Source organism: Triturus cristatus, chromosome 6 (assembly GCF_964204655.1).
Source record: "Triturus cristatus chromosome 6, aTriCri1.1, whole genome shotgun sequence".
Taxonomy (NCBI): domain Eukaryota; kingdom Metazoa; phylum Chordata; class Amphibia; order Caudata; family Salamandridae; genus Triturus; species Triturus cristatus.
In genome coordinates this window covers 1,392,897,813-1,392,923,146 of record NC_140589.1, presented here as the reverse complement: position 1 = coordinate 1,392,923,146, position 25,334 = coordinate 1,392,897,813, and the positions used below count along the sequence as shown (strand labels likewise).

The window sequence follows — 25,334 nt, the reverse complement described above, 5'->3', positions numbered from 1 at the left end:
AAAAAGCAACATCAATTACTACAAGTAGAAACCAGACAAAGTCAATCGTCGTCAAGTTCTTCCTACAAAGGCTCTCCAACGTCATTATCAAGCGTCAGTGAAGAATATGGATGTGCGGTGATGGTATCGACCATGGAACAACAGACCCATGTAGGTTTGGCTGCTTGCAAGGAAGAACTAACGTCAAAGGCAAATCACCAACCAAAACAGCCTAATACATTTAGACACTGCCCCAAGATTGCACTTAAGGTCAGCAGTTGCCTCATAACCTTTAAAATAGACAGTGGTGCGTTGATTAACATCATGCCAGTCAAAGTTCAATAGCTTTATCCTGTGCCACGCCTCAACTCGTCAAACTTGAAGGTATACACTTGGGCTGTTTGTAAACCATTTCAGAGTCCAGTGTCATTCTCAGTGACAATGCAACATAAAGCATTAATAATGCAAGCGCAAATTCACATTATTAAAGGAACTTCGTCCAGTGCATGCCTACTCAGTTTTGCCACTGCTGCTGACACAGGACTGACAGCTTAATCTGAAATTGTGAGTCAGTTTCTGTCATTTTATGACCTAGGAAGGCTCAAGAAAATAAAAGTGCAACTTCACATTAATGAAGGCATTCGCCCTGTTGCTCAGCGTCACAGCAGGGTTGCTTTTCACTTGCAAGAAGTAGTTGAGAAAGAACTAAAAACGCTGTTTAAGCATGACCTCATTGAGCGCTCCACCGGTCCTACACCATGGGTTTCGTCCATAGTGCTGGTGCAAAAAATGACAATGGAGGTGTAGTGTGCATCTGTGTTGATATGCGCCAGGCTAACAAAGCAATCGAGAGAGAAAGACATCCTGGTCCACACATAGCAGACGTGAACATGCAACTGAACGGTGCCAAAGTCTTTTCGCGTTGTGGCCAGAACAAGGATAACATCAATTCAAGTTGGAAGAGATCTGTAGATATATCACTACGTTTTTGACTCATGTTGGTTTGTTTAGATGCGAAAGGTTGAGTTTTGGAGTGTCGTCAGCTGCAGAAATATTTCAGGATGTTATACGTCAAATAATTCAAGCTGACACGCATGCTTTTAATTACAGTGATAGCAAACTAGTATTTGAAGAAACGCAAAAGGAGCATGACAAAGCTCTTCTACAAGTGTGCCAGTTCACTCTGAATGCATCAAAGTATGAGTCACACAAGATCAAACTTAAATTCTTTGGCCACATATTCTCTTAAAGGGGGAAGGAGTGCTGACCCAGCTAAAGTGCAAGCACAATCAACTATTTCCCCCCACAAGATGTAACCATGCTGCGATCCTTCTTAGACATGGCAAGTTATTTCTCAAGGTACATTTGTGACTTTACTACTGTCAGTGAGTGCCCCATTGGGAGACTTGACAAAATGAAAATGTCCCTTTCCATTGGTCTGCTGAATTTGACCAAAGCTTCAAAAAATAAAACATGCGATTGAGAAATCAACCGAGATGGTATATTTTGACTGCAAGTTACATACTGAGATCACAGTAGATGTGAGCCTGGTGGGGCTGGGGGCAATCCTTGCTCAACATAATGGTCATCTGAATGTTCAGAGACACATTGTGACCCATGCCACTCGAAGGCTGTCTGAGACAGAACGTGCCTATTCTCAGCCAGAGCAGGGGAGTCTAGCTGTAGTCAGGAAGAAGAAATGGAGCGAGGTCCAAGAATCCTACGGCTGGATATTATATTGCCTTTATTCAATTGAGTCCTCTTATGGGGAGTTTATACTCGAGGCCCTGGACCACTCCAGCCTCATATTTAACAATGTGTTTTTCAGTTTTGAGTATTTACTCCTCTTTACGTTTTGTAAATATAATTAAACCAATATTTCTTTAATTCGATATTTCCTAAGGAAGAGAGGTGTCCAATATTGATTCTGAATAAAGTCTTTATTAATTTAATAAAATATCGTTCTTATGATGGTACAGTAACCAAACAGCCGACACGTGTTTCGCCCCCTGGTGAGTACGACCTGGGCTTTCTCAAGGCTTTCTTAGTCTCAATTGAGAATCTTGTACATTACATCATAGAATTCTTCAAAGCATTTAAAAGCAAAAATGTATTGTTTTTTAGTCGGAAGAGAAATCCCGGGTTGAATCCCTCACAAAGACATTTTCGAGTGTGCTCTTCAGTCTAGCTGTAGTGTGGGCCTGCAAACATGTTCATGTGTTTCCATACGGACAACATTTCGCCGTCATTATAGACCACCAAATGCTGCTCACAATTTTTGGAAAGCCGAAAACCAAGATGCCCCCTCGCATTGAGAGGTGGGGGTTAAGACTGTAAGAGTATCACTATGCAATTGTACAAAACCTGGGTAAAGATCATAACCCTACTACATTGTCACAGTTCAACATCCAAAACAGCTGAGGAGTACATTAACTTCTTTGTGAGGTCTTGCACACCAGCAGCCCTATCCATTGAACAGATTATTGCTGGTACTAATGCCAGTAAGAACATGCTTAACCTCAAAGACATCATTTCAACTCCGTCGTGGAAAAAGAGGGCTCAACCTTTTGCTGGCTATGTGGAATTTCAAAAATTCTAAAATGTACAGGATGAACTGTCTATGATCAAGGCAGGTGTTTTATTGAGAGGCTTGAGAATCTTCATACCGGAGACTCTAAGACCACAAGTAATTAAACTAGCCCATTAAGGACCTTGTGGCATTGCAGCCACCAAAAGAGCCCTAAGAGATCGAATGTGGTTCCCACTCTTAGATGAGTGAGTTGAAAGGTAATTGAAAGAGTGCCAACTTTGCACCTGCCTTTCCCCCAAAGTGGAGCAGCCTCCTTTGACAATATCTGGCCTTCCTGCACAGACTTGGGAAAAAGTTCAGTTGATTTCTTTGTGCCCTTATGAAATGGACATTATCTCATGGTAGTCATTGATGAGTATTCACAATATTCCTTTAGTAGAGGAGTTCTCTACAACCCATGACAAGGTCATCGAGTGGCTGGATGACATCTTTGCAGCGTGGGGTATCCCCGCCATTTTCAAATCTGACAATGGTCTGCCGTTCAGTAGCAAAGAATTCAAGGAGTGTCTAGTCAGACTAAATGTCAAGATTAAAAGAGTACACCTCTGTGCCCTCAAGCCTATGGTGTTGTACAACAATTAATGGGTTCCCTCAAAATGGTAATTCAACGAGCATCGATTGAGGGGATTAAGTTAAACCAGGCCTTGTGTCAAGACCTCCAAGCTTATTGTTCAACTCCTCACTCCACAACTGATGGGAGTCCTGCCACCTTGCTATTTTGAAGAGCCAGTGGAACCAAACTGCCACAGTGGACTGATCATTGAATGCTGACAAGGTTAGTGTCACAGACACTTCTCAAAAGTGCAAAATGAAAACATATGCCGATCGGCGTCGATGAGCTAAGGAAATGGTCTTCGATTAAGGTGATTGGGACCTGGTTGAGCAGAAACGTAAGCGGAAAACAGACACTCTGAGGGTTGTGACGTGCAAAGGACATATGGTGACGGTGCATCATACCAGACAGTCCATCACATGGGACTTGACCCGCTTAAAGCTTATCAGCTTCTGCAATTATGAATAGGAGGATCCTGCCTAACAGTCCAGATCAAGCATCAGAACCTGTGCCATCGATGCACAATCAGAGTGAATCTCAACCACCTCGCGCCACTGACTGACTAGTGTGAGCACCTCAATGACTTATTGAGGAAATGAGATGTGACTTAGTATTTTTTTTTATTTAACAAAGGAGGAGACGTAGTGTAGTGAGACTATGTGCATTCGTCCGCTCAGAACTGCAAGGGTTCTAAGTAGAGGAATTACATAACTTCCTGGGAGGTGTTAAGGTGTGGTTATTAACGGTTATGACATAGTCATAGTGCAGTGTGTGATCGTATGCTGAGGAATAAAGACATCTGTTACAGAGCTCGGTGTGTGGTGTATTCTTTTGCATGCTCCCGTGCTGGAGAGGACTCTAAAGATAACAACTTTACATTGCCTTATGTGGAATTTCATATTTATAAAGCTTTAACTGGGGAATGCTACATTTACAGGTGGGAATACTCAAAGAATCATAACCTTCATTAAACAAAGGTCAGGGAATCCATTGTTAGAGCAGACTTGTCTTCTAAGTAGGAGTAAGAAAGAGGCAGTACACAATATGTCTGATTTATTGTAGGACTAAAGCTACGTTAGTTATAAGTGCTGGCTATTGTTGTGAAAATTGCTTCAAGAGTATTCATCAAACACACTTGCCTATCCACCCATATCCTTTACTCAAAGACTTATTGTTGAGAAGATGTTTAAGCAAAGTAGCATTGCTATTGCTTAACAAACTCACTGACACCCCTTACAAACTGGAATTTTCAATGAAGTACGGTTTTCACCTGCAGAAGGTTCTACAGTATCTGTGTTCCGACTACAACACAGAGACAGCTTGTGTTCATCTCTCTTAAGAAAGAAGTGAGGATACATGCTATTTAAATAACGATTTGATCTTTTTGCTCTTGCACCCCTTTCAAAGTTCTGAGTCTTAAGTCCTCATACGTTTTCCTTATAGCACCTTATCTGCACAAAATGAGCCTTCAAAGGTGAATAACAGATTTCATATTTATTTCATTTTGTTTTCATTGTGATTGAGTGTGATCACATCCATTCTAAGGAAGTAACCCAACAGTTTTCAATAAAAAACATATTCTTGACAGTGATCCAGACAATGATTTAATATAAAATCTAGGTGGAAAAATTAGTCTTGTGTCCGGGACAGGACAGTTATACACTGAGAAAGGACCAAGGTGGATAGGGGATGCAGTTACATACGAGGTACAATGCTTGATAATGTTCAAACTATCAAACATTTGGTGTAAAATAGTTTTACAAACACACAGACAGACTAAAATCTAAGTCCTTTGTCAAATCAACTATGTATACAGGAAGCATGCCCAATGCCCTGCATGGCCTCATAAACGACAAACGTATATCCTGATCTGACTGTGTAGGCTGCAGATAACCAGTGCAGATTACAGAGAGAGCTGTTGTGCTCCAATCAGCATGCCTATTATTGCATTTGAATAACTGCATTCTGCACAAGCTGATCTCTTATTGTCAAGCAAAATTATAAATGAAAATATTAGTATTGGCTAAAAGAGAGGTTACCCTTCGCTGGGGCAATGCACTTCGTCCCACTAAAGCGACATGGCTTCAGAGTATGACATATTATGATTTGACCAGCGAAGTCTACACCACATTACAACCTCCCTCCTCCAGACCCAAAGACGTTTGGCAACCCCTTCGTACTTATTTACTGACTCTTGTTTCGGACCCCCCCAAAGTCATCCTCCCATTGACCTGCTGACACCAGTTCCCTTTGCACCATCCGCCAAGACACTATCGACTAAGATTTACATCTCCTCCTTTTTCTTCTATCCATCACTCCGTTCCAATCGCTATTGTTTCAATGAAGATTGTGCTGTTCCCGCTGCATTGAATGTGAAATCCATCATGTCGCATTTTGGTACTTACTGTTATTGCTGATTGAATTCCAAATGCCATTGTATAGACATATGTAACACCTAGCCTACTTTTTTCTTTGTGTTTTTTCTGAAAATAATAACGTTTAAAAAAAAAATAGATGAAATATTAGTTAAAAGTAATGAGTTAAATGTTGGGTGATCTTGAATATTAAATATCCTAATTGACAATAGTGATTATCTAGACTTTCATTAGACTATGAGCAAAGAGGACTGACTACAAGGTTATAACTTTGTCATAGTTATCAGACAGACTACATTATTTTCCAGTTTTTCCAGCTCATTTATTCTACGCATCGAACACTGTTTTTGCAAAATGAAAAAAAACTAAACACATGACAATTACTATAAATTTATATAAAGTTCCACGATCACATATATAAAACAGTTCAATCAGTGCTTAAATACATATACTCAGGGAGAAAATAGTTACAAAATATAGCAAACTCATATCAAAAGTACTCCATGATTCCTCACATCAAAACTGTATGTTCAGGTTTACAGGTCTGGGCGTTGTATTTTATAAAGCATTCCTAAATACACTCTCTTCAAAATCAAGAAATGTGGGTGTGAGTGGTTTAAAAAAGAAGAGGCTCTAACAATGGAGGTCTAGTATCTTTTATAGTGATCTTTACTTAACAATAGTGATTATATGGTTTACAAGAACCAAACTTTGTATTTTCTGGGTCCTCACAGGCCCCTGGGATATTTCAAAGTTATCTCCAAGCTATTGCCCTTTTTAATATAGATGTTATTTTTATAAATCCTCTATTACAAAACGGTTAGATACCGGAGGGTCAAAGGGAACAGTTTTAAGACCGCACAGGATTATATCCCCAGATAAAGTATTGTAAACACTAAGAACCCTGAGGTCTAAAATTACAAAAAGGGGAAAGAAAAAAGGTGAAAAGGTGGTGTGTGAATGAGAAACAAAAGCCCAATTCACCTAGTGAAAGGGCAATCCCTTTAAGGACGTAATCCCTCACTCACCCTGGGTGACATGCTTCATCATATGGGATTCTCCTCCCAGAGAAAAATCCAAGTTTCTCTGGGGGCTACAACCCCCTCTATGAGAGGGAGGAGCTCAGGGATGTTTTGATTTTGCACTAAAGGATGGACTAAATCCACATATGAAGAGCTAGGTGTGAGTGAGGGGTGCAGTGCTAATGAAATGATAGTGCAGTGAAAGTGTGTTCAAACTAGTCACGGGACGGCAAGGAGGAATCTCTTGACACCACCGTACCGATGCTAGATTAAAAATGTGAGCACCACTAGTTCAATATAACCAATGATGCAATGCAAAAGACAACGGTCGACATGTTTCAGCCAAGGCGCCTAAATAGGCTCGGCTTTCATCAGGACCTAGATAGCTACTGCAAAAAGGAAAGAATTGTGTGAGAACTACACAACAAAGGATACGGTGAACACCCCAGAGTTGCTTGTCGGGTGTACGTCACCTTTACAATTCAAACATCACCTAGACAAAAGAGAATCAGTGTAAGAAAAAGTTGGTTCCAAATGCTAAGTAATGAAAATATAAGAATGTGATAACTTTAAGCATTGGCCACTCACCCGTGAAAACTGGGTGGGAAATTGACCTCCACCTGGCAACCGCTCAGGAAGGAACACCGCTCTGAAAGAAGATGTAAGACTACTGAGGAATGGGGTACTTACATCTCATGAGCGGGTGTGATAAACATGTGAACTAAACATCTAATAGCGAGGGAAATTGACAGAATCACTGAATGCACAAAGTGCTAGTTAATACAAAAAACAGGTTCACCAACATGTTCTTATTGTGAAAAAACCAAAACAAGACCGCCACATGTCATGTAAGACTAAGTATGGTGAGTCTGTATGTTTAAACAAAGAGCGAAAGAGCTCAAAGTAACTGTGCCTCGTTTACATCAAAATCGTAACGAGTGACCAGACGTACCTATAAAAGATTGTAAAACTACCGCCTTTGAAAAATCATAGTATGAACTAAAAAGGAAAGAAAAAGGGCGGTGTGCACACAGCATCAGAGCTTATCGAGACGCCTACCTCTCCGTCGGGGAACCGGGCCGGAATGAGCCTGCAGCCGGAGGTCCCGCGGGACTGGACAGTGTCTCGTAAAGAAAGAATGTGTCATCAGGATTGGGCCAATGGGAGGACCTGTTTGAAAACCACCGAATGGGGAGAACCAATCAATGGTGCTCTACCGCCCGTGTGCAGGTTGCCACGGTGACGGGTATGCAGCCGACGATTGAGTTTCAGCTGTCAAAAAATGTGGGAATGCGCGCCACGGGTAATTAAGTGAATGAATGACAGCGCTCATTACCATTGTGTGAGAGTTGAGCTATGGAGTGAGGGAAGCGAAATGCGTGTCACTCACTCTGTAAAACATAATATTCCCAAATCGCAAAATGAAAGTAAGCTCATGCTATTGAGCTGAAGCTTCGTTTTTAAATCCAACACGGAGGAGAGCTAGTTAATACGACACTAGCTCCATGAGGAGAGTCGCTCCGTGAAATAAAGCCCACATCGAGAAATGAATGTAAACTCATGCTATTAGGCTTGGGCAACAATTCATTTAAATACAACACAGAGGAACCTAGTTAAAAAAGCACTAGCTCCGCAGGGAAAAATCTTTGCAAAATTTAAAACTTAAAAGTGGGTGGAAAGGAAAAGAAAACAAAGCGTGCTCTGATGCCATGAACTATGGATGTCTGGGGAAAGCAAGACAGCAGTAGACTGTCGAGGGAGAATAGAAAAAGTCAATGTTGACTGGCAGTCTAAGTATGTAAGACATAGGGGCAAATATTAGGTGGCCCAACAAGGAAGCCGCAGAATACGAAAAGCAGCAACGAATCATGAAGTATACCCTATAGGTTATTCCCATATGCAGAGTGTGAAAGATGGGGCCAAAGAGTAGACTTGTAATGCGAAATTCATAGGGACAGCCATGGAATATCGTCATTTAGTCCTTGAACGTGCGTGTTAAGCTTGTACACCCACCTTTGCTCACGTTTAAACAGAAAGGAAGAGCAATCTGTCAGATGGGGAGGTATGAAAGGTTTGTCAAGGACGGTCCAGTGCAGGTCATTGGGAACATGATTGACCGCTAGAAAGTGATTAGTAAGTTTGGTAGAGGAACGACCACACCGTATTGTACTTTTGTGTTCCAAAATACGGGTTTTTATCCGACGGGTGGTCATTCCAACATATCTTAACCCACACGGACAAGTTATAAGGTAGATCAAATTTGAGCTGTTGCAGTTACTGTGGCTTCTAAGAGTCCACGGTCTGCCTGTGCCAATGTCGATCTCTTTAGTCACAGAAGTGTGGCTGCATGCCGCACAAGACCCACATGGGTAGTGGCCCACAACCGGTGGTAGACCCCACAGAGTGTGTTGAGTGCCTGTTTGATTAGTGCGTGGGCGGGTATGGACCAATTGATCCCTGATGTTACTACTGCGTTTAAACGCAAAAAGAGGTCTAGGCAACCCCACATTACCTATGTTCAGAATTTTCCAATTAGACAAGATGATTTTTTTGATTTGATTGGAGAATTGACAATAGGTGTGTACACAGGTTAGTCTGCTGTCAGATGTATTGGGGACCTTAGGTTCTAAAAGAGTCTCCCGATTGTTATTCGCAGCACGTTTGGACGCTCTGCGGATCAAATGTTTAGGATAATGTCTAGCCAGTAGTTGTTTGGATAGATTGCTCGCATGTTCCTTATACTTATCATTTGAGGAGCAATTCCTTTTGAGGCGCAGAAACTGGCCAAAAGGCAGATTATCCCGCAATGCCCGTGGGTGAAAGCTGTCATATTTCAAAAGGGCATTCACCGCCATGGGTTTCCTGTATAGCTCCGTACTCAAGCCACCATCAAACGGGGTTATCAATATGTCAAGAAAGGGTAGCTGAGTCTTAGAGTACTCACAGGTAAATTTCAAAAAGGGATCACAATTTTTTTTTTTTTTTTTTTTTTGAAACCGTTTATTGCAATCTCAAATATATACAGGTATGGGCCTACAACCTTAAGGGATCACAATTGTTAAGCCAATTTTTGAAAGCCAATAATGAGGATGGTGGTCCATGCCATAGTACGAACACGTCGTCTATGTACCTCTTCCATGTCCTTATTTGATCTTTGTATGGGTTGTTGGTACTAAACACATGCTGTTCCTCAAAGACATGAACATACAGATTCGCCAGGCTGGGAGCAAAAATGCTCCCCATTGAAGTGCCTGACACCTGCAGGAACAGCTGTTCCTCAAATTGAAAAAAGTTCTCTTTCATGGCTAGCTTCGCACACGACATTATGAATGAAACTGGAGTGATGGAGTCTGGTGGATTGGCCAACAGGAGAGATTCGATGACATCCAAAGTCTCATCCTGGGGAATGCATGTATAAAGTGACTCTACATCAAATGAGACTAAGAATTCTGTTTCACAGTCAAAGGCTAAGTCTTTGAGTAGGATCAAAATGTCCTTGGTGTCCTTGAGGTACGTGGGCATTTTGGCCACGAAAGGACGTAAGAAATGGTCTGCGAATGCCGACAATGGTTCCAACAAGGACCCTAGTCCTGAGATGATGGGGCGACCAGGAGGGGGACTCACATTCTTATGTACCTTAGGCAGAATATAAAAATAAGGTACAATGGGCGAGGTATTAACCAAATATTGGGCTTCATTGGAGGTGATCCAACCATTGGTGCTGGCTTCATTCACTAGGACCTGAATGGTCTGTAGTAAACGTTTAGTGGGATCTTGAGCGAGAGGTTGATAGAAGTTGGTATTGATCAAGCCGGCAGATAAGGGTGGTGCCACAGTCCTCATGGACACCACCGCTTATCGCACCCAATGCTTTAGACAGTTGGGCAATACCATCTTCTATCAACCTCTCGCTCAAGATCCCACTAAACGTTTACTACAGACCATTCAGGTCCTAGTGAATGAAGCCAGCACCAATGGTTGGATCACCTCCAATGAAGCCCTAAGGTACATAAGAATGTGAGTCCCCCTCCTGGTCGCCCCATCATCTCAGGACTAGGGTCCTTGTTGGAACCATTTGGATCCTACTCAAAGACTTATCCTTTGACTGTGAAACAGAATTCTTAGTCTCATTTGATGTAGAGTCACTTTATACATGCATTCCCCAGGATGAGACTTTGGATGTCATCGAATCTCTCCTGTTGGCCAATCCACCAGACTCCATCACTCCAGTTTCATTCATAATGTCGTGTGCGAAGCTAGCCATGAAAGAGAACTTTTTTCAATTTGAGGAACAGCTGTTCCTGCAGGTGTCAGGCACTTCAATGGGGAGCATTTTTGCTCCCAGCCTGGCGAATCTGTATGTTCATGTCTTTGAGGAACAGCATGTGTTTAGTACCAACAACCCATACAAAGATCAAATAAGGACATGGAAGAGGTACATAGACGACGTGTTCGTACTATGGCATGGACCACCATCCTCATTATTGGCTTTCAAAAATTGGCTTAACAATTGTGATCCCTTTTTGAAATTTACCTGTGAGTACTCTAAGACTCAGCTACCCTTTCTTGACATATTGATAACCCCGTTTGATGGTGGCTTGAGTACGGAGCCATACAGGAAACCCATGGCGGTGAATGCCCTTTTGAAATATGACAGCTTTCACCCACGGGCATTGCGGGATAATCTGCCTTTTGGCCAGTTTCTGCGCCTCAAAAGGAATTGCTCCTCAAATGATAAGTATAAGGAACATGCGAGCAATCTATCCAAACAACTACTGGCTAGACATTATCCTAAACATTTGATCCGCAGAGCGTCCAAACGTGCTGCGAATAACAATCGGGAGACTCTTTTAGAACCTAAGGTCCCCAATACATCTGACAGCAGACTAACCTGTGTACACACCTATTGTCAATTCTCCAATCAAATCAAAAAAATCATCTTGTCTAATTGGAAAATTCTGAACATAGGTAATGTGGGGTTGCCTAGACCTCTTTTTGCGTTTAAACGCAGTAGTAACATCAGGGATCAATTGGTCCATACCCGCCCACGCACTAATCAAACAGGCACTCAACACACTCTGTGGGGTCTACCACCGGTTGTGGGCCACTACCCATGTGGGTCTTGTGCGGCATGCAGCCACACTTCTGTGACTAAAGAGATCGACATTGGCACAGGCAGACCGTGGACTCTTAGAAGCCACAGTAACTGCAACAGCTCAAATTTGATCTACCTTATAACTTGTCCGTGTGGGTTAAGATATGTTGGAATGACCACCCGTCGGATAAAAACCCGTATTTTGGAACACAAAAGTACAATACGGTGTGGTCGTTCCTCTACCAAACTTACTAATCACTTTCTAGCGGTCAATCATGTTCCCAATGACCTGCACTGGACCGTCCTTGACAAACCTTTCATACCTCCCCATCTGACAGATTGCTCTTCCTTTCTGTTTAAACGTGAGCAAAGGTGGGTGTACAAGCTTAACACGCACGTTCAAGGACTAAATGACGATATTCCATGGCTGTCCCTATGAATTTCGCATTACAAGTCTACTCTTTGGCCCCATCTTTCACACTCTGCATATGGGAATAACCTATAGGGTATACTTCATGATTCGTTGCTGCTTTTCGTATTCTGCGGCTTCCTTGTTGGGCCACCTAACATTTGCCCCTATGTCTTACATACTTAGACTGCCAGTCAACATTGACTTTTTCTATTCTCCCTCGACAGTCTACTGCTGTCTTGCTTTCCCCAGACATCCATAGTTCATGGCATCAGAGCACGCTTTGTTTTCTTTTCCTTTCCACCCACTTTTAAGTTTTACATTTTGCAAAGATTTTTCCCTGCGGAGCTAGTGCTTTTTTAACTAGGTTCCTCCGTGTTGTATTTAAATGAATTGTTGCCCAAGCCTAATAGCATGAGTTTACATTCATTTCTCGATGTGGGCTTTATTTCACGGAGCGACTCTCCTCATGGAGCTAGTGTCGTATTAACTAGCTCTCCTCCGTGTTGGATTTAAAAACGAAGCTTCAGCTCAATAGCATGAGCTTACTTTCATTTTGCGATTTGGGAATATTATGTTTTACAGAGTGAGTGACACGCATTTCGCTTCCCTCACTCCATAGCTCAACTCTCACACAATGGTAATGAGCGCTGTCATTCATTCACTTAATTACCCGTGGCGCGCATTCCCACATTTTTTGACAGCTTAAACTCAATCGTCGGCTGCATACCCGTCACCGTGGCAACCTGCACACGGGCGGTAGAGCACCATTGATTGGTTCTCCCCATTCGGTGGTTTTCAAACGGGTCCTCCCATTGGCCCAATCCTGATGACACATTCTTTCTTTACGAGACACTGTCCAGTCCCGCGGGACCTCCGGCTGCAGGCTCATTCCGGCCCGGTTCCCCGACGGAGAGGTAGGCGTCTCGATAAGCTCTGATGCTGTGTGCACACCGCCCTTTTTCTTTCCTTTTTAGTTCATACTATGATTTTTCAAAGGCGGTAGTTTTACAATCTTTTATAGGTACGTCTGGTCACTCGTTACGATTTTGATGTAAACGAGGCACAGTTACTTTGAGCTCTTTCGCTCTTTGTTTAAACTTACAGACTCACCATACTTAGTCTTACATGACATGTGGCGGTCTTGTTTTGGTTTTTTCACAATAAGAACATGTTGGTGAACCTGTTTTTTGTATTAACTAGCACTTTGTGCATTCAGTGATTCTGTCAGTTTCCCTCGCTATTAGATGTTTAGTTCACATGTTTATCACACCCGCTCATGAGATGTAAGTACCCCATTCCTCAGTAGTCTTACATCTTCTTTCAGAGCGGTGTTCCTTCCTGAGCGGTTGCCAGGTGGAGGTCAATTTCCCACCCAGTTTTCACGGGTGAGTGGCCAATGCTTAAAGTTATCACATTCTTATATTTTCATTACTTAGCATTTGGAACCAACTTTTTCTTACACTGATTCTCTTTTGTCTAGGTGATGTTTGAATTGTAAAGGTGACGTACACCCGACAAGCAACTCTGGGGTGTTCACCGTATCCTTTGTTGTGTAGTTCTCACACAATTCTTTCCTTTTTGCAGTAGCTATCTAGGTCCTGATGAAAGCCGAGCCTATTTAGGCGCCTTGGCTGAAACATGTCGACCGTTGTCTTTTGCATTGCACCATTGGTTATATTGAACTAGTTGTGCTCACATTTTTAATCTAGCATCGGTACGGTGGTGTCAAGAGATTCCTCCTTGCCGTCCCGTGACTAGTTTTAACACACTTTCACTGCACTATCATTTCATTAGCACTGCACCCCTCACTCACACCTAGCTCTTCATATGTGGATTTAGTCCATCCTTTAGTGCAAAATCAAAACATCCCTGAGCTCCTCCCTCTCATAGAGGGGGTTGTAGCCCCCAGAGAAACTAGGATTTTTCTCTGGGAGGAGAATCCCATATGATGAAGCATGTCACCCAGGGTGAGTGAGGGATTACGTCCTTAAAGGGATTGCCCTTTCACTAGGTGAATTGGGCTTTTGTTTCTCATTCACACACCACCTTTTCACCTTTTTTCTTTCCCCTTTTTGTAATTTTAGACCTCAGGGTTCTTAGTGTTTACAATTTTTATAAATCCTACTTTTTGTTTTGATAATTAAACTTAAAAAGTTACACATTGCCACCAAGACTGCCAAACAACGAAGGTAAAAGCATAAAATACTTCATCAGTAGTCTTAGTATGGTAGTTTGGGGCAATGCCCACCAGATTTTGGAGGGGGTATTGGGCCTCATGCACTTTTCAAGAGTGAAGAAATTAGACAGGCATTTCTCTCGTTCTAATATTCCTATGAGTCTTGCATTGTTCCTCCTTGATCTCCATTCACCATCTTCCATTCGCGCCTGCTTCACTGTGTGTTCCTTCTGAAGTGTCTACTGTGTTACGTAGGGACTGCACCTCTGCTTTCATGACTTATACCTCTGTCCTATGAAGATTAACTTCATACTCAATTTTAGACTCCTGCTTTTCTTGTCAGCTAGCATCACTTCTTTTAGCGTTAACTCTAAGTCTTCGGTGGGTCTTCTTTGCCATTTGCTACCTGCATCTCTTTTGTTGATTGGGTATTGTCTGTATTCTTGTTGTGGAAGAATGCATAAGGTTTTGCAGGGCTTTTTTGTCCTCTGTCTCAGCCCATATTCCGGGTGGAGGGGTCCTTTGTTTGTTTGTATAGTTTTTCATCATGTCTCATAGTTTGGCATTTGTCCCTTAGCTGCTTGGTTCTAGTTCCGGAATAGTTGTGATTGTTTAATGCATCTGAGTGGTGGGAGGTTACGTTTGAGCGAGGTGGTTGTTGCCAACTTTCAAAAGAGGAGGGGGGGGGTATTATTTACCTTCAGGGTACTCCTTGTGGCCGGTCAGTTTTCCCTTTACCACTTTGTGGATGATCTTGTCCAGTTCTTTCTCTTTGTGCCCCAATCAATCCCCCAGCCACATGCTTGGTGTCCTTTTTCCCTTTCCTTTTCTCCCCTTTCACATTTGCCCCTCGGCTCCATTTCCCAGCATTACTGTTTCCCAATTTGAAATCTTTTTATTTAATGTATACACTCTCATTCATTTAGAAGTTCTAATGAGGTCAGAGGCTTGCTGTGCTGAGCTTTCATTATAATGATCTTCCTCCTCCTGTCTCTATTTGTACGGGAACCTTTGCAGAGTTTTCTTTTGCTTCTCTCCCTCACATTCTCTAGCTTCTTCATTCCTCCCTCTGTTCCTTTACACAAAAATAATAATGGAGGGAAATATTGGTCAGGTTAAGGTACAGTGTTACAAGAAGGGTTCATGTAAAAAGAAAATCAGAAAGGTATAGCTTAAGGGAGAAGGTGATGTGTAGAGTCTCCACCATAAAGGGGAAAAATGTAAGTATTTTAAGGTATACATTGGAGAGGATAGTGTTGTTTAGTATGTGCAGGTGGTTGCCAAGTCGGGCTTCCTGGTGAATTGTTTTGTAAGAATTGTTCAAGCTATGTCAAGGTAAGATCCATCACTCTGAAATGTGCAGAGAGCTGGTACGCAGTATGTCGTTTTCTAAAGTGTCAGAAACAGTAGGACCAAATAGGAACAACACATTAGGTGGATTTCATCCCATGTGACTTACAGGGAATTTGCTGTGCCATATAGTGTGCAAAACACTGATCTGGCAAGGTCTAGGAAGGGGTATGTTTCACAGTTAGCTTGAATTTGTTTGGAATCCAATTGATCAAACGTTTTCGCTGTAGAAGAGCTATTGGAGTAAGCCTATTGTTGGAATAAATAGTTTTTTATTTTTTGATGGGGGGGCTAGCACTTTGTGTTTCAATGGTATTGTATTGGTTGTTTGGATGAAAGACTGATGATTTGGAGGTATATTGTCAAGGAGTGTGTATTACATTTAAACAGCTTGGCTAACTAGGGAGTCCAGAGAACGATGAAGTGGTCAAGATGAATGGTGCTTTGGGGTTTTTGTTTATAAAGACCTGGGTAAAGCTGGAAACGTCTCAGTCTAAGGTGGTCAGGTTGACATATGGACTTTCCAAATTATTGTTATGATGGACAGTAGCTTGGAGAGAAAATCAGTGCCCAATTGGAGTATTACTTTGCAATTGAAGGTAGAGTGAATAATGTTACAAGGAGATTGTGAGGATTGCCTGTGGCTGGGGGTTCAGGAGAACCTCACGATACATTTGAAGATCAGAAAAAGTTCTCTTGTGTTACTAGTAGGTTTTTCACAGCAACTTGTGAAGTGGTTTTGCTTCTTGAAGTAACCTCAAAGATAGATTTTGTCGGTGGGTATGTCCCCTGAAAGACCTGTTTTCCTCTATTTTTGTTCAAGAGTGCTCCCATATTGTGGTACACAAAGATGCTGCACACAGAGATGGCCTCTTACCTGCCACAGTATTTAGTGAGTGTTGGACCCGGAAGGTCCCAGGGACCACCGACTCCGATGCGGTAGCTTGGCTCGAGGCGGGAAGGCACGCTGGAAGCTATGTGTGAAGTAGTTGTGCAGCACACACTCACACTGACCCAGTAAAGCGCACACAATAAAGAGACACCACTCCAAGTTCATTGACAAAAACAAGTAGCTTTATCCATCTCTGGTCAGGATTAAATCTGCAAAGTCCGCACAGTGTGCGGGATGAACAGTTTCTACCACATCAAGTTAAAACAGGCAACACTTCTTAGGCACATGGTCACTCAAGATAACATTTCCTATGCAAATGTTCACTGATGGTAACATTTCTTATGCACATAGACAATACAGGCAGTACTTCTTATGCAGGGTTCATATACGGGTAATCCCCCCTAAACCCCTGGGCGATATGGAAGAGCATTCCTTATATACATGGACAACATAAGCAACATTTCGTATACCCCTGCAATCACTTATCTCCTGCGGCATATATGCAACATCAATACTCAGCCCACCTTCCACATATTCATTACAGCCAGCTAGGCTCCCTTTGGTGGGTACACAGGGATTGAGGCCCAGTCCAGTTAGCCATACGGGTAGCAGTTTCAGTACAGGTTCACATTGGCATTAGCTACCAACTCCACGGCAGAGGCTCGTGGCGGATCCCCCAAGATCACAACAGCAGGGGCATTGGAGTAAGCCTTGGCGGGGCGTAGGCCTCAATTTCCCCTCACACTCACCGGCTTGATTAAGGAGGGTGGTGCCGCCGGGCCTAGTTACGGGTGACGCCCCCTCTCCAGGCGGCCCACTGCTCCTTTCCCTTGGGGCTCTCTCCTGGAAGGGGCGGCAAGATTCCCTGGCGTCCGTAGGGCTCTCTAAGGCGGGGGAGCTGAACTGGGGGCTCCCACACGCAGCGGAGCCCCTCCGGCGAAGATCGGGCCAGACTCCGGACCTCTGTCGGCCTCGAGGCCCGGAAGCCAATCCCTGCGCAGCTTCCATCGGGGCGCGGCCGGTGCCTCGGTTGCCGGGCAACGCTTGCTCACGCGCTCCAGACCCAGTGCGGCCTTCGCTGAAGCCGCGGCGGCCCTCCCTTGGCTTCGGGGGCTGCAGCGGCGTCCCTCGTCAGAGCGCTTCTTCCTTCCTTGCTGTCTGGGCTGCGATTCCGGTCACAGCATGACACGCAGCAAGGCTCCCGGCCCGTTGCAGGCCTCGGGCGGCGGCGGTAAGTTTGGGGCACAGCAACGCTTTTTCTTTCGCCACGCGGGGCTGCGGCTTGTGACCTTGGGCAGCGGCGCTTAGCCTTCCCTGCGTGCCGGCCAGTGCAGCGCTCAGCAGGCACTCTTCTCACGGAAATTGGCAGGATTCGTTTTGGGCATAGCACCTAGCAAGAACAGCGCCCATGGCCCACAGCAGGAGTCTCTAGCACAGCGCTCTGTATTAAAGGCACAAGCCGGTCCTGGGCACACAGCAGCGCGCCAGCACAGCGCTCGCAGAAGGGGGCAGATCCTAGCATTATAGCGCTTGGGTGACACAGCGCTTTTATCTGGTGGTTCCCAGCGCTTCCCAGTCTTGGCGCTGGCAGTGGATGGCAGGGAGCATTTACAGGAATTAGTAGCAGTGGGAGGAAATCTGGTAGTCCTGAGCAGGCCCACTGGAGTTGGTATCCCTGGTTCCCCTCACACAGGGCAAGGTCAGCAAGCTGGCAGGATCACTCGTCTATCTTGGGGAAGCAGGGCCTAAGGGCAGTCAGCCTCAGTAGTGTAGCCTCCCCCTAGCTCAGCAGCCTATACTCCGACGGAGGGTCCCCAGGTCCAGTAGTGCACCAACTGACTGTCAGGTTTCCCTCCTTTACGTTTATACCCCTAGGTCAGGTGACCCTAAAAAGGCAGCAAGTTCTGGCGCCAGCCTGGGGGGGGGTGGGAAAATTCTAGAAGGCTCTGGGGACTCTGTGGTGGCTTCTCTGGTCACAAGAGGCGGGACGCTCAGGGTTACAGTAGCATTATGTCCCAGCCTGATCCCAACTACTAGCGCGCATATAGGACAGTGGCCACTCCGCAGTAGCAGGGGCCTGTGGCAACCATGTTCTTAGGAGAGAGCACCTGCACTTCAGCACTGTTCAGCAGCGGTAAGGCGCCCAGAGTCCTATGTCCAACAAAAAAAATGGCGGTAAAAACGGACGCATAAAGGAGAGAAAATGCGGGGTAAGACCACCCTAGGGCTGACAAGTCTAACAGTGAGCATGTCTGGTGGATTGATCTTCTTTGCCATCAAGATTCTGGTCACAGAGTGAACATGTATAGCAACTCCTCTTCTTATATGGCAGCTCTTTTGCCCTGATGCTCGGTTGACTTTACTTTCAGCGGTGCTCTAATCTTACTGTCGAGGACCCTGCACCTTCCTCCTGGTCCTGACAAAATTGGCAAAGTCAGTGGGCCTGAATTCTAAATCACAGTGTAAGCCAGTTCTTCTGCCTTAGCTTTTTATTTGCTTCTAGTTAAGGTCGTTCCTAGTTTCTTGTTTTTTTTTTTTTTTAATATAATGACTCGAAGGCGCAGTGGCTTGCAGGATGAAGAGGCTTGGGTTTATTTTTGTAGTGCAAGGTTAAAAAGTATTGAAGTGGGTTTTCGGATAGTTAGTAAAACACTTCTTCAAGAAGTAGGAACAGAGATGGTCGATATTCCTGAAAAAGAGTTGATGCTTTTCTTTTATGCTTTACCGCAGTTGTTTACTACTTCTCTTTTTGCATGTTTCTTCTTCTGCTGCTTGTTTCAACGTACCACTAAATCATATGTATACCCAACTTACGTTTTTTAAGACATAACATATCCTGGGAAAAACCAGGTTGCTCTGACATGTCCATGTCAGAGCAAAACCCATGGCATCCTGTATCAAGCGTCTAGCTCCTGCTACACATGGTTTTATACACATCCAGGACCAGCAGTCATTCGACCTCATTGGGAATGTGATTCTGACAAACTGGCTGGATTGACATAATCCCCATATATTTCCTATTTTAGATACCGGCCTTTTGAATTATACATGTTCGTTCAGGCATATGTTTTAAATGCAAATGCACAAAATGTCAATGTTGTTAAAGTGTTTGTTTCATTGCAACCGGATAATTCAGCTTGCTCAAATATACTCATGTTTTATTTTTAGCTTGGCTTGAAATGTTTTTCTAATTATTCTTTTAAAATAACAAGACCTCATAGAAATTAATATCTTGATTTCTCAAATATTGGTTTTAAACAGCAAGCAATGTTTCACAGGATATAAGTAGGTGAGAGGCTAGAGGATCTTCATTATTATTTGGTTTTTTTTTTAGATGTTCAACAATGTGCAGAGCATATAAACTGGAGCAAATCATTATTAGATATAAAGGAACTGTAATCGAGGGCCTCAAGTCCAGTAGCCCTAAATCCCTTTCCTTCTCAAGGCTATAGAGAGGGAATATTGATTCCTCCTACCAGCTATCTGCTGGTGCGAGGACAATATAGCTGCGAAGTCAAGAACAGCATCTGCTGTTTCTTTACTTAACACTTCTTCTATAGTACAGAAATGGTATGCAGTAGTAGACCATCTATAAATATCGAGTAGGCCCCCTTTTGGTGCTACGTTTACTTAGTTATCATAGGGAAAGGAAGGATTGGTGATTTTTATGTAATGAGAACCCAAAATACTGTCATAATGTTACAATATTTTCTAGTGTTCTGCCTTTTGACAAATGTCATTGCCTTTATCTTGTTTATGTTCTATAATAGTTACTATTCATATCTTGTGGAGTAGGATAGGAGTTTAATTTCAATAAACCTTTAAAATATATTCCAAGCTTCCCAGTGTTCTTGTTGTATCTGGATGAAAGAGAGTTTGGGTTCCACTTACTATTCCAGTTAATCTCACAGGACTGATTGTTACTTAACACTCATCCTACTCATGTAATGCTCCGTGGGCTTTGGGGGTTGCAGTCTATCGGGTTGTTTGTTTCATATTGGTGCATTGACTAAGTCCTTAGCACCAGAGCGTCCCGAAAAAGTATCAGGATGAACTGGTTTCTCAGATACTATCCTATGCTCTCATTTCTTGGTGAAACGAAACAGTTGGTTGCTTTTCTGCCATTTACATAACATCCTAGGGAATTCAGCTGTTGGGTTGCTCAGGAATTTATATTTTACCTTTTTGTCAATTTATACATACGTCCTCTAACAAACCTTCTCCTAGTTGGGAGCCATGTTTACCTGTTCACAGGTGGCACCCAGCTAATGTCTGGGTTGCCTCCATATTCGATTTCAGAATATGGGGCTCAAGATACTGCCCCTCCTTGGCCAGCTGACTTTCCCATACCCGGTGCTGGATGTCAATTGATTTTCCAAATCTTAATCCCAGGAACACCAAGATCTTGATATTTCCACCCGGAATAATGATGTCTACGTTCAAGTCATTCGCCCCACTCCCGCACCATCTTGGGCAGTTGGTAACCTTGAACATTTATATTTACACTTTTCTAACTTTGGGTATCTAAAATGGTCGGCATCTATTATCTGCAACTGAAAACCCTCAAGAGAGTACTCTGTTTTATCATGCCAGAGCTTGATGACCATTTGGTCAACACCCTAGTCTACTCTTGACTGGACTGTTGCATTTAATCTACTTTGCTGCTCTAGAAAACCTTCTGCACATTTTTCCGTGGTGCAAAATACAGCAGCTTCTTTGATCACAGGCCTTCCCAGCTGTGAGCATATTACCTCGGTCTTTTGGGTGCTATGCTGCCTGCCAGTTCGCAGCAAGGTCTATTTTAGAGCCATTGTTATCATTCACAGAGCAATCTACCAAAATGCCCCAAACTTCCTAGTCACTGCATTTTGGTGACACCTACGAGGAAGGGCTTTATGTTCTATGCATCATGACTTTCGCCATAGTTGGAAATCTTGAACCATTACCTACAGTGACAAGACCTTTGCTGTAGCAGCTGCCACATTTTGGAATTTCTTTCCTCTTCCCTTGCGTGCTGGATCCAGTTTGCCTAAGTTTATATACAGCTTAGAACTTAATTGTCTGATTGTTTAAACCATTAGCCTTTTCCATCCTTTCCTGTATGTTTTATTCTTTTATGTATCGGTTTTATTTATTTTATGATTTAGCCTTTTTTTGCTTGTTGTGTTACACTGATAGTGCAAGAAGTTTTTTCATATGTGCATTTATAACATAACGAAACACCAGTTACAAACCTGGCTAAAACGGTCATGCTGGATCTGCGTGTCATGCTGGATTGGTGACCTTCCTTAGCTAGCTTTTAGTTAGAATTTCAGCACGAGCCAATCTGTGTACCATGCACACAATATTTTAGGGAAGTGATTTGTAGATCATATTTTTGTATAACATTTTATTGCCTTGCTCAAATGACAAGCCAAGGGGCTGTGAAAGAGGTCATGTCATACAATCGTATTGTATCAGGTGGGTACAAACGTAGCAGGGTGGAATTAAACATTACTGCTGTTACGACTAGTGGGTACTAAAGTATGATGCACTGGCAGCAATATATAAAGCAAATACCACTAATACATGTTATGCACTCTGGAAGTCCCCTACAAGTAGCTCACAGGTTATGTTTTTGAAGCCTAACACTACATCCTGGCTTGCTGCATCCTTAATTTCATTGCAAGATTTGCTATTAGTTGTAAATTGAGAACGACATAATTATTAAATATTAACCTGAGTTTAGTCTAAGTGATCTGAGCTGTATCTATTTCCATAGCAAAATAGTGCTGTCTTACTAGTGTTAAGTTTGTCCTGTTAATAAAAAAGTTTGTTTGAACTCAGTCCTCAGAAAGAAAGGGTATTTTGCTAGACCAGTAAATTGGAGTTGTTGAGATTTAAACAATTATACATTTCCGGTGTATTGGAATTTTTGTGTATGGTAACGGCGCTCTATGTGCTCCAGGTCATCAGATTGAAGCCATGGAAATTGAGGTATAGCATGAAAGCAACTTAAGCTATTTTCGCCGATATGATGTGCATGGCAATTAACTGAGTTGGGGTTTTCCTATTTCATCTTTCGTAGGGCGACATCCTTAATGTCACACCTGGGAAATGTTCAGCCTGTGACGTCCTGAAGTATAGGCCATAACTACACCAGTCGAATGCATGTCTGCAGCTTAGTACATCAGTGGCCTGGAGCTGCTGGAGATAGATAGCCAAGCCTCTTTTTTGGTTTGTTTTTGGATAGTTTGCGACATTATTTAAGCCTCAACACACACATTGGGGAAACGCATTACATTTTTAAATGAGGAGCAGCGTTTGTGATATTCTAAATTGTTGTTCAAGTTAAAACGGGTGACTCTTAATTGATTGTGTTCATACATTTTATTTAAATGAAGAATGTGAAGTTTACATTTTTGCCTGGTCATTTCATAGTGCAGTGTATAAATGAACAAGTGCATTGAAGTAATCTAAGTGGCAGACGATCTTAAAAAGAAAAAAAGAAATCCGTGGGAAAATTGTCCTAGTTTGTGGGCCTAATATTTTCCTTCACAATTAGAACATTTACTTTAAACTACCTGTTTCGTAGGAAGATCTTAATGGTCAACCAGTTTATGTAATTCCAAACAGTCAATACTTGGCATGTTTGATTGTCTGTGGGAAGTCTAAGTCTTGTAAGGATTAATTCAGATCTCAATACAAGTTCTTTAAGGTGTGCAATATTATTGGTGCAAATTCATCACTAGTCTTTTTAATTGATATTCTCTAATTTATAAAGAGGTTTCTGGTTTGGTTTCTTTTAGTTCTTTGCATTGGAAATTAAATTGTTATACGGTCAAATGAACCCAAGACTTTATGTCCTACTGTACTCTTACAAAATGTCTGCACGTCTCCCTGAGGGACAACCTACATAACTTAAGCTATTGAGACTGGCATTAGGCATTTTATACTGAAGACTGTCAATTCTTAAGACCGGAGTAGGTGAGATCAGAAACTGAATGTCGTTCCGACATTGTCAGCTAAAAAATCTCACATGAAAGTGTTTATCCATCAGGGGCAGAGATACGAGTATGTGTTTTTTTGGGCATAGCATTGGCATACGTGGTCAATCATGTTTAATCTCTAGATAGTTTTCTGTAAAATTTCACATTCATAACCATGTGGTATTGAAAGAAAATCTTGAGCTTGGTTTGCTTATTTTGCAAATATTTTTTTTACAGTTTTTATGAAGTGCTAATAGTTTCTTTTAAGTATACAGCTGTTAGTGCACTGGAAGGATTTCATGAACCACAATAGCTTCTGTCCACGCTAAATGTTGAATGCAGTAACATCACCGAGAGGACTTCACATCATGAAGAGCTACTCTACAGTGCATGCTCATCCGCAGTGACTGTGATGTCTCCTTCCCCTCTTCTGACTGCAGAAAAATGAAAACCTAGGTGACACTTCATTTGATCTCATCATGGCAATCATCTGTGAACTCCATAAGAGAAACAAGGCAATCTATGGCGCCTAAGAATGTGCCCAAAGTACTTTGCTGTTCCTTTTCCAAACATACAAAAAAAACACACTCTTCCTCGCCTGTAGTCCCACTGTATACCTGATTGAACCCTCTAGGACGAATACGATCAGAGTCAAGTCCTCACATTCCCGGCTTGTGCTCTAATTTCTGCCCTTGTCTTTTCATTTCACGGAGCGCGATCATAATCCAGCGTGATTGCTGAGCCACTCTGATGGGAAGAGGGTGTTTCACCATCTGCATGTCCCTGCATTTTTAGAGTCAATTGGAATAGCCCTTGAGTGATTAAGCTGTTGACCATGCTGCGTGGTGCAGGGAAATTAGCAGCTGAGGTTGGAAGTGCCGCCTCCTCCAGACCATCTTCTGGGCATATAAAACAAGCCCTTGGCAATCAATAGCTGAGCAATGGCGGTCGTGTATGCTAGATATGTCATACTATGCTTCTCAAAATTTAATTTTTTTAAGAGTTTGTGTATCACAAGAATTTATTTTCTATTTTTTAGCATATCAGAGACTGTGTGACTTCTTACTATGTCTGACTTCCCACTAGCAAAAATATTGGCTATTGAAAATTTTGGAAAGTACTTGATACACTGCATCCCCCTTTTTAATCATATTTTCGGTATGTTTCTACATCTGGTTCTGGTTCTCTCTTCTAGTTTGATGATATTGTGTTCTCTCTTCTTTTTTCAGTGAAAAGAGGAGGTTGGAGCTGGAAAGAAAACTCTTTGAATACAGCCAGTCAAACCGGGCCATGTAAGCAAATAAAAGCATATGTTACAAAGGAGATTTTGTTTTATTCATTTGGGTTTTGAAAATGAGCCTCGTGTTTTAAAATTCTGAAAAGAAGGGGAATAGAAAACAGTATATCAATGGAAACTCGTTTTCTGATTTCTCCCTTTTAAGGTACGTGTTGTTGCATATTGACAACACAAATGATAGGGTTTTTTTTGTATTTACTAGCAGATCAATGTAATACTTTTTCTTTTTTTTTAATGATACTTCTTGGAGGTTCAGAATTCAAGTTTATGCACTCTGTTTTTTACATTGCACTGAGAGTATTAACTAGAACTCTTTCTGTTGCCTCGCTATTATACACACTGTTTTTTTGTGTGTTTTTCTTCAGTGTGCATCTTTTATTTTGTGCTCGCTGTATTATAGGACTCAAAAACATTCGTTTCTAAAGGCACAGAGTAAAAAATGTTTCAGTGTCTGCCTTTTGACAATTCATTCTGAAATAGATTCGCTTATTGACATTTTACCTTTGTTTATCTCTAAACCCATTGAAATCTAGTGCTATACAGAAGGCTCTATGCATCCTATAAATGTTGTGATTGCTGTATCTTTTGGTCATCAAACCAGAGCTGCAACTCAAAAAATATCATT

At 42.4% G+C, this 25,334-nt stretch overlaps 1 protein-coding gene across 10 annotated transcripts in view; it reads left to right on the top strand.

Annotated features, from left to right (window-relative positions):
- Positions 1–25,334, top strand: part of KIZ (kizuna centrosomal protein) — a 765,937-nt gene that overhangs the window by 57,686 nt on the left and 682,917 nt on the right. For 6 of the 10 annotated variants that reach the window (XM_085612400.1, XM_085612398.1, XM_085612396.1 and 3 more), the window contains exon 2: positions 24,642–24,704. The exons of 1 other annotated variant lie outside the window; for it this stretch is intronic. In XM_085612400.1, coding sequence (XP_085468526.1) covers positions 24,642–24,704 — 63 coding nt within the window. Of the gene's footprint in view, positions 1–17,453; positions 17,676–24,641; positions 24,705–25,334 lie in introns of those variants that run through there. 3 more of the 10 variants (XM_085612401.1, XM_085612402.1, XM_085612403.1) reach the window with 3 other exon arrangements.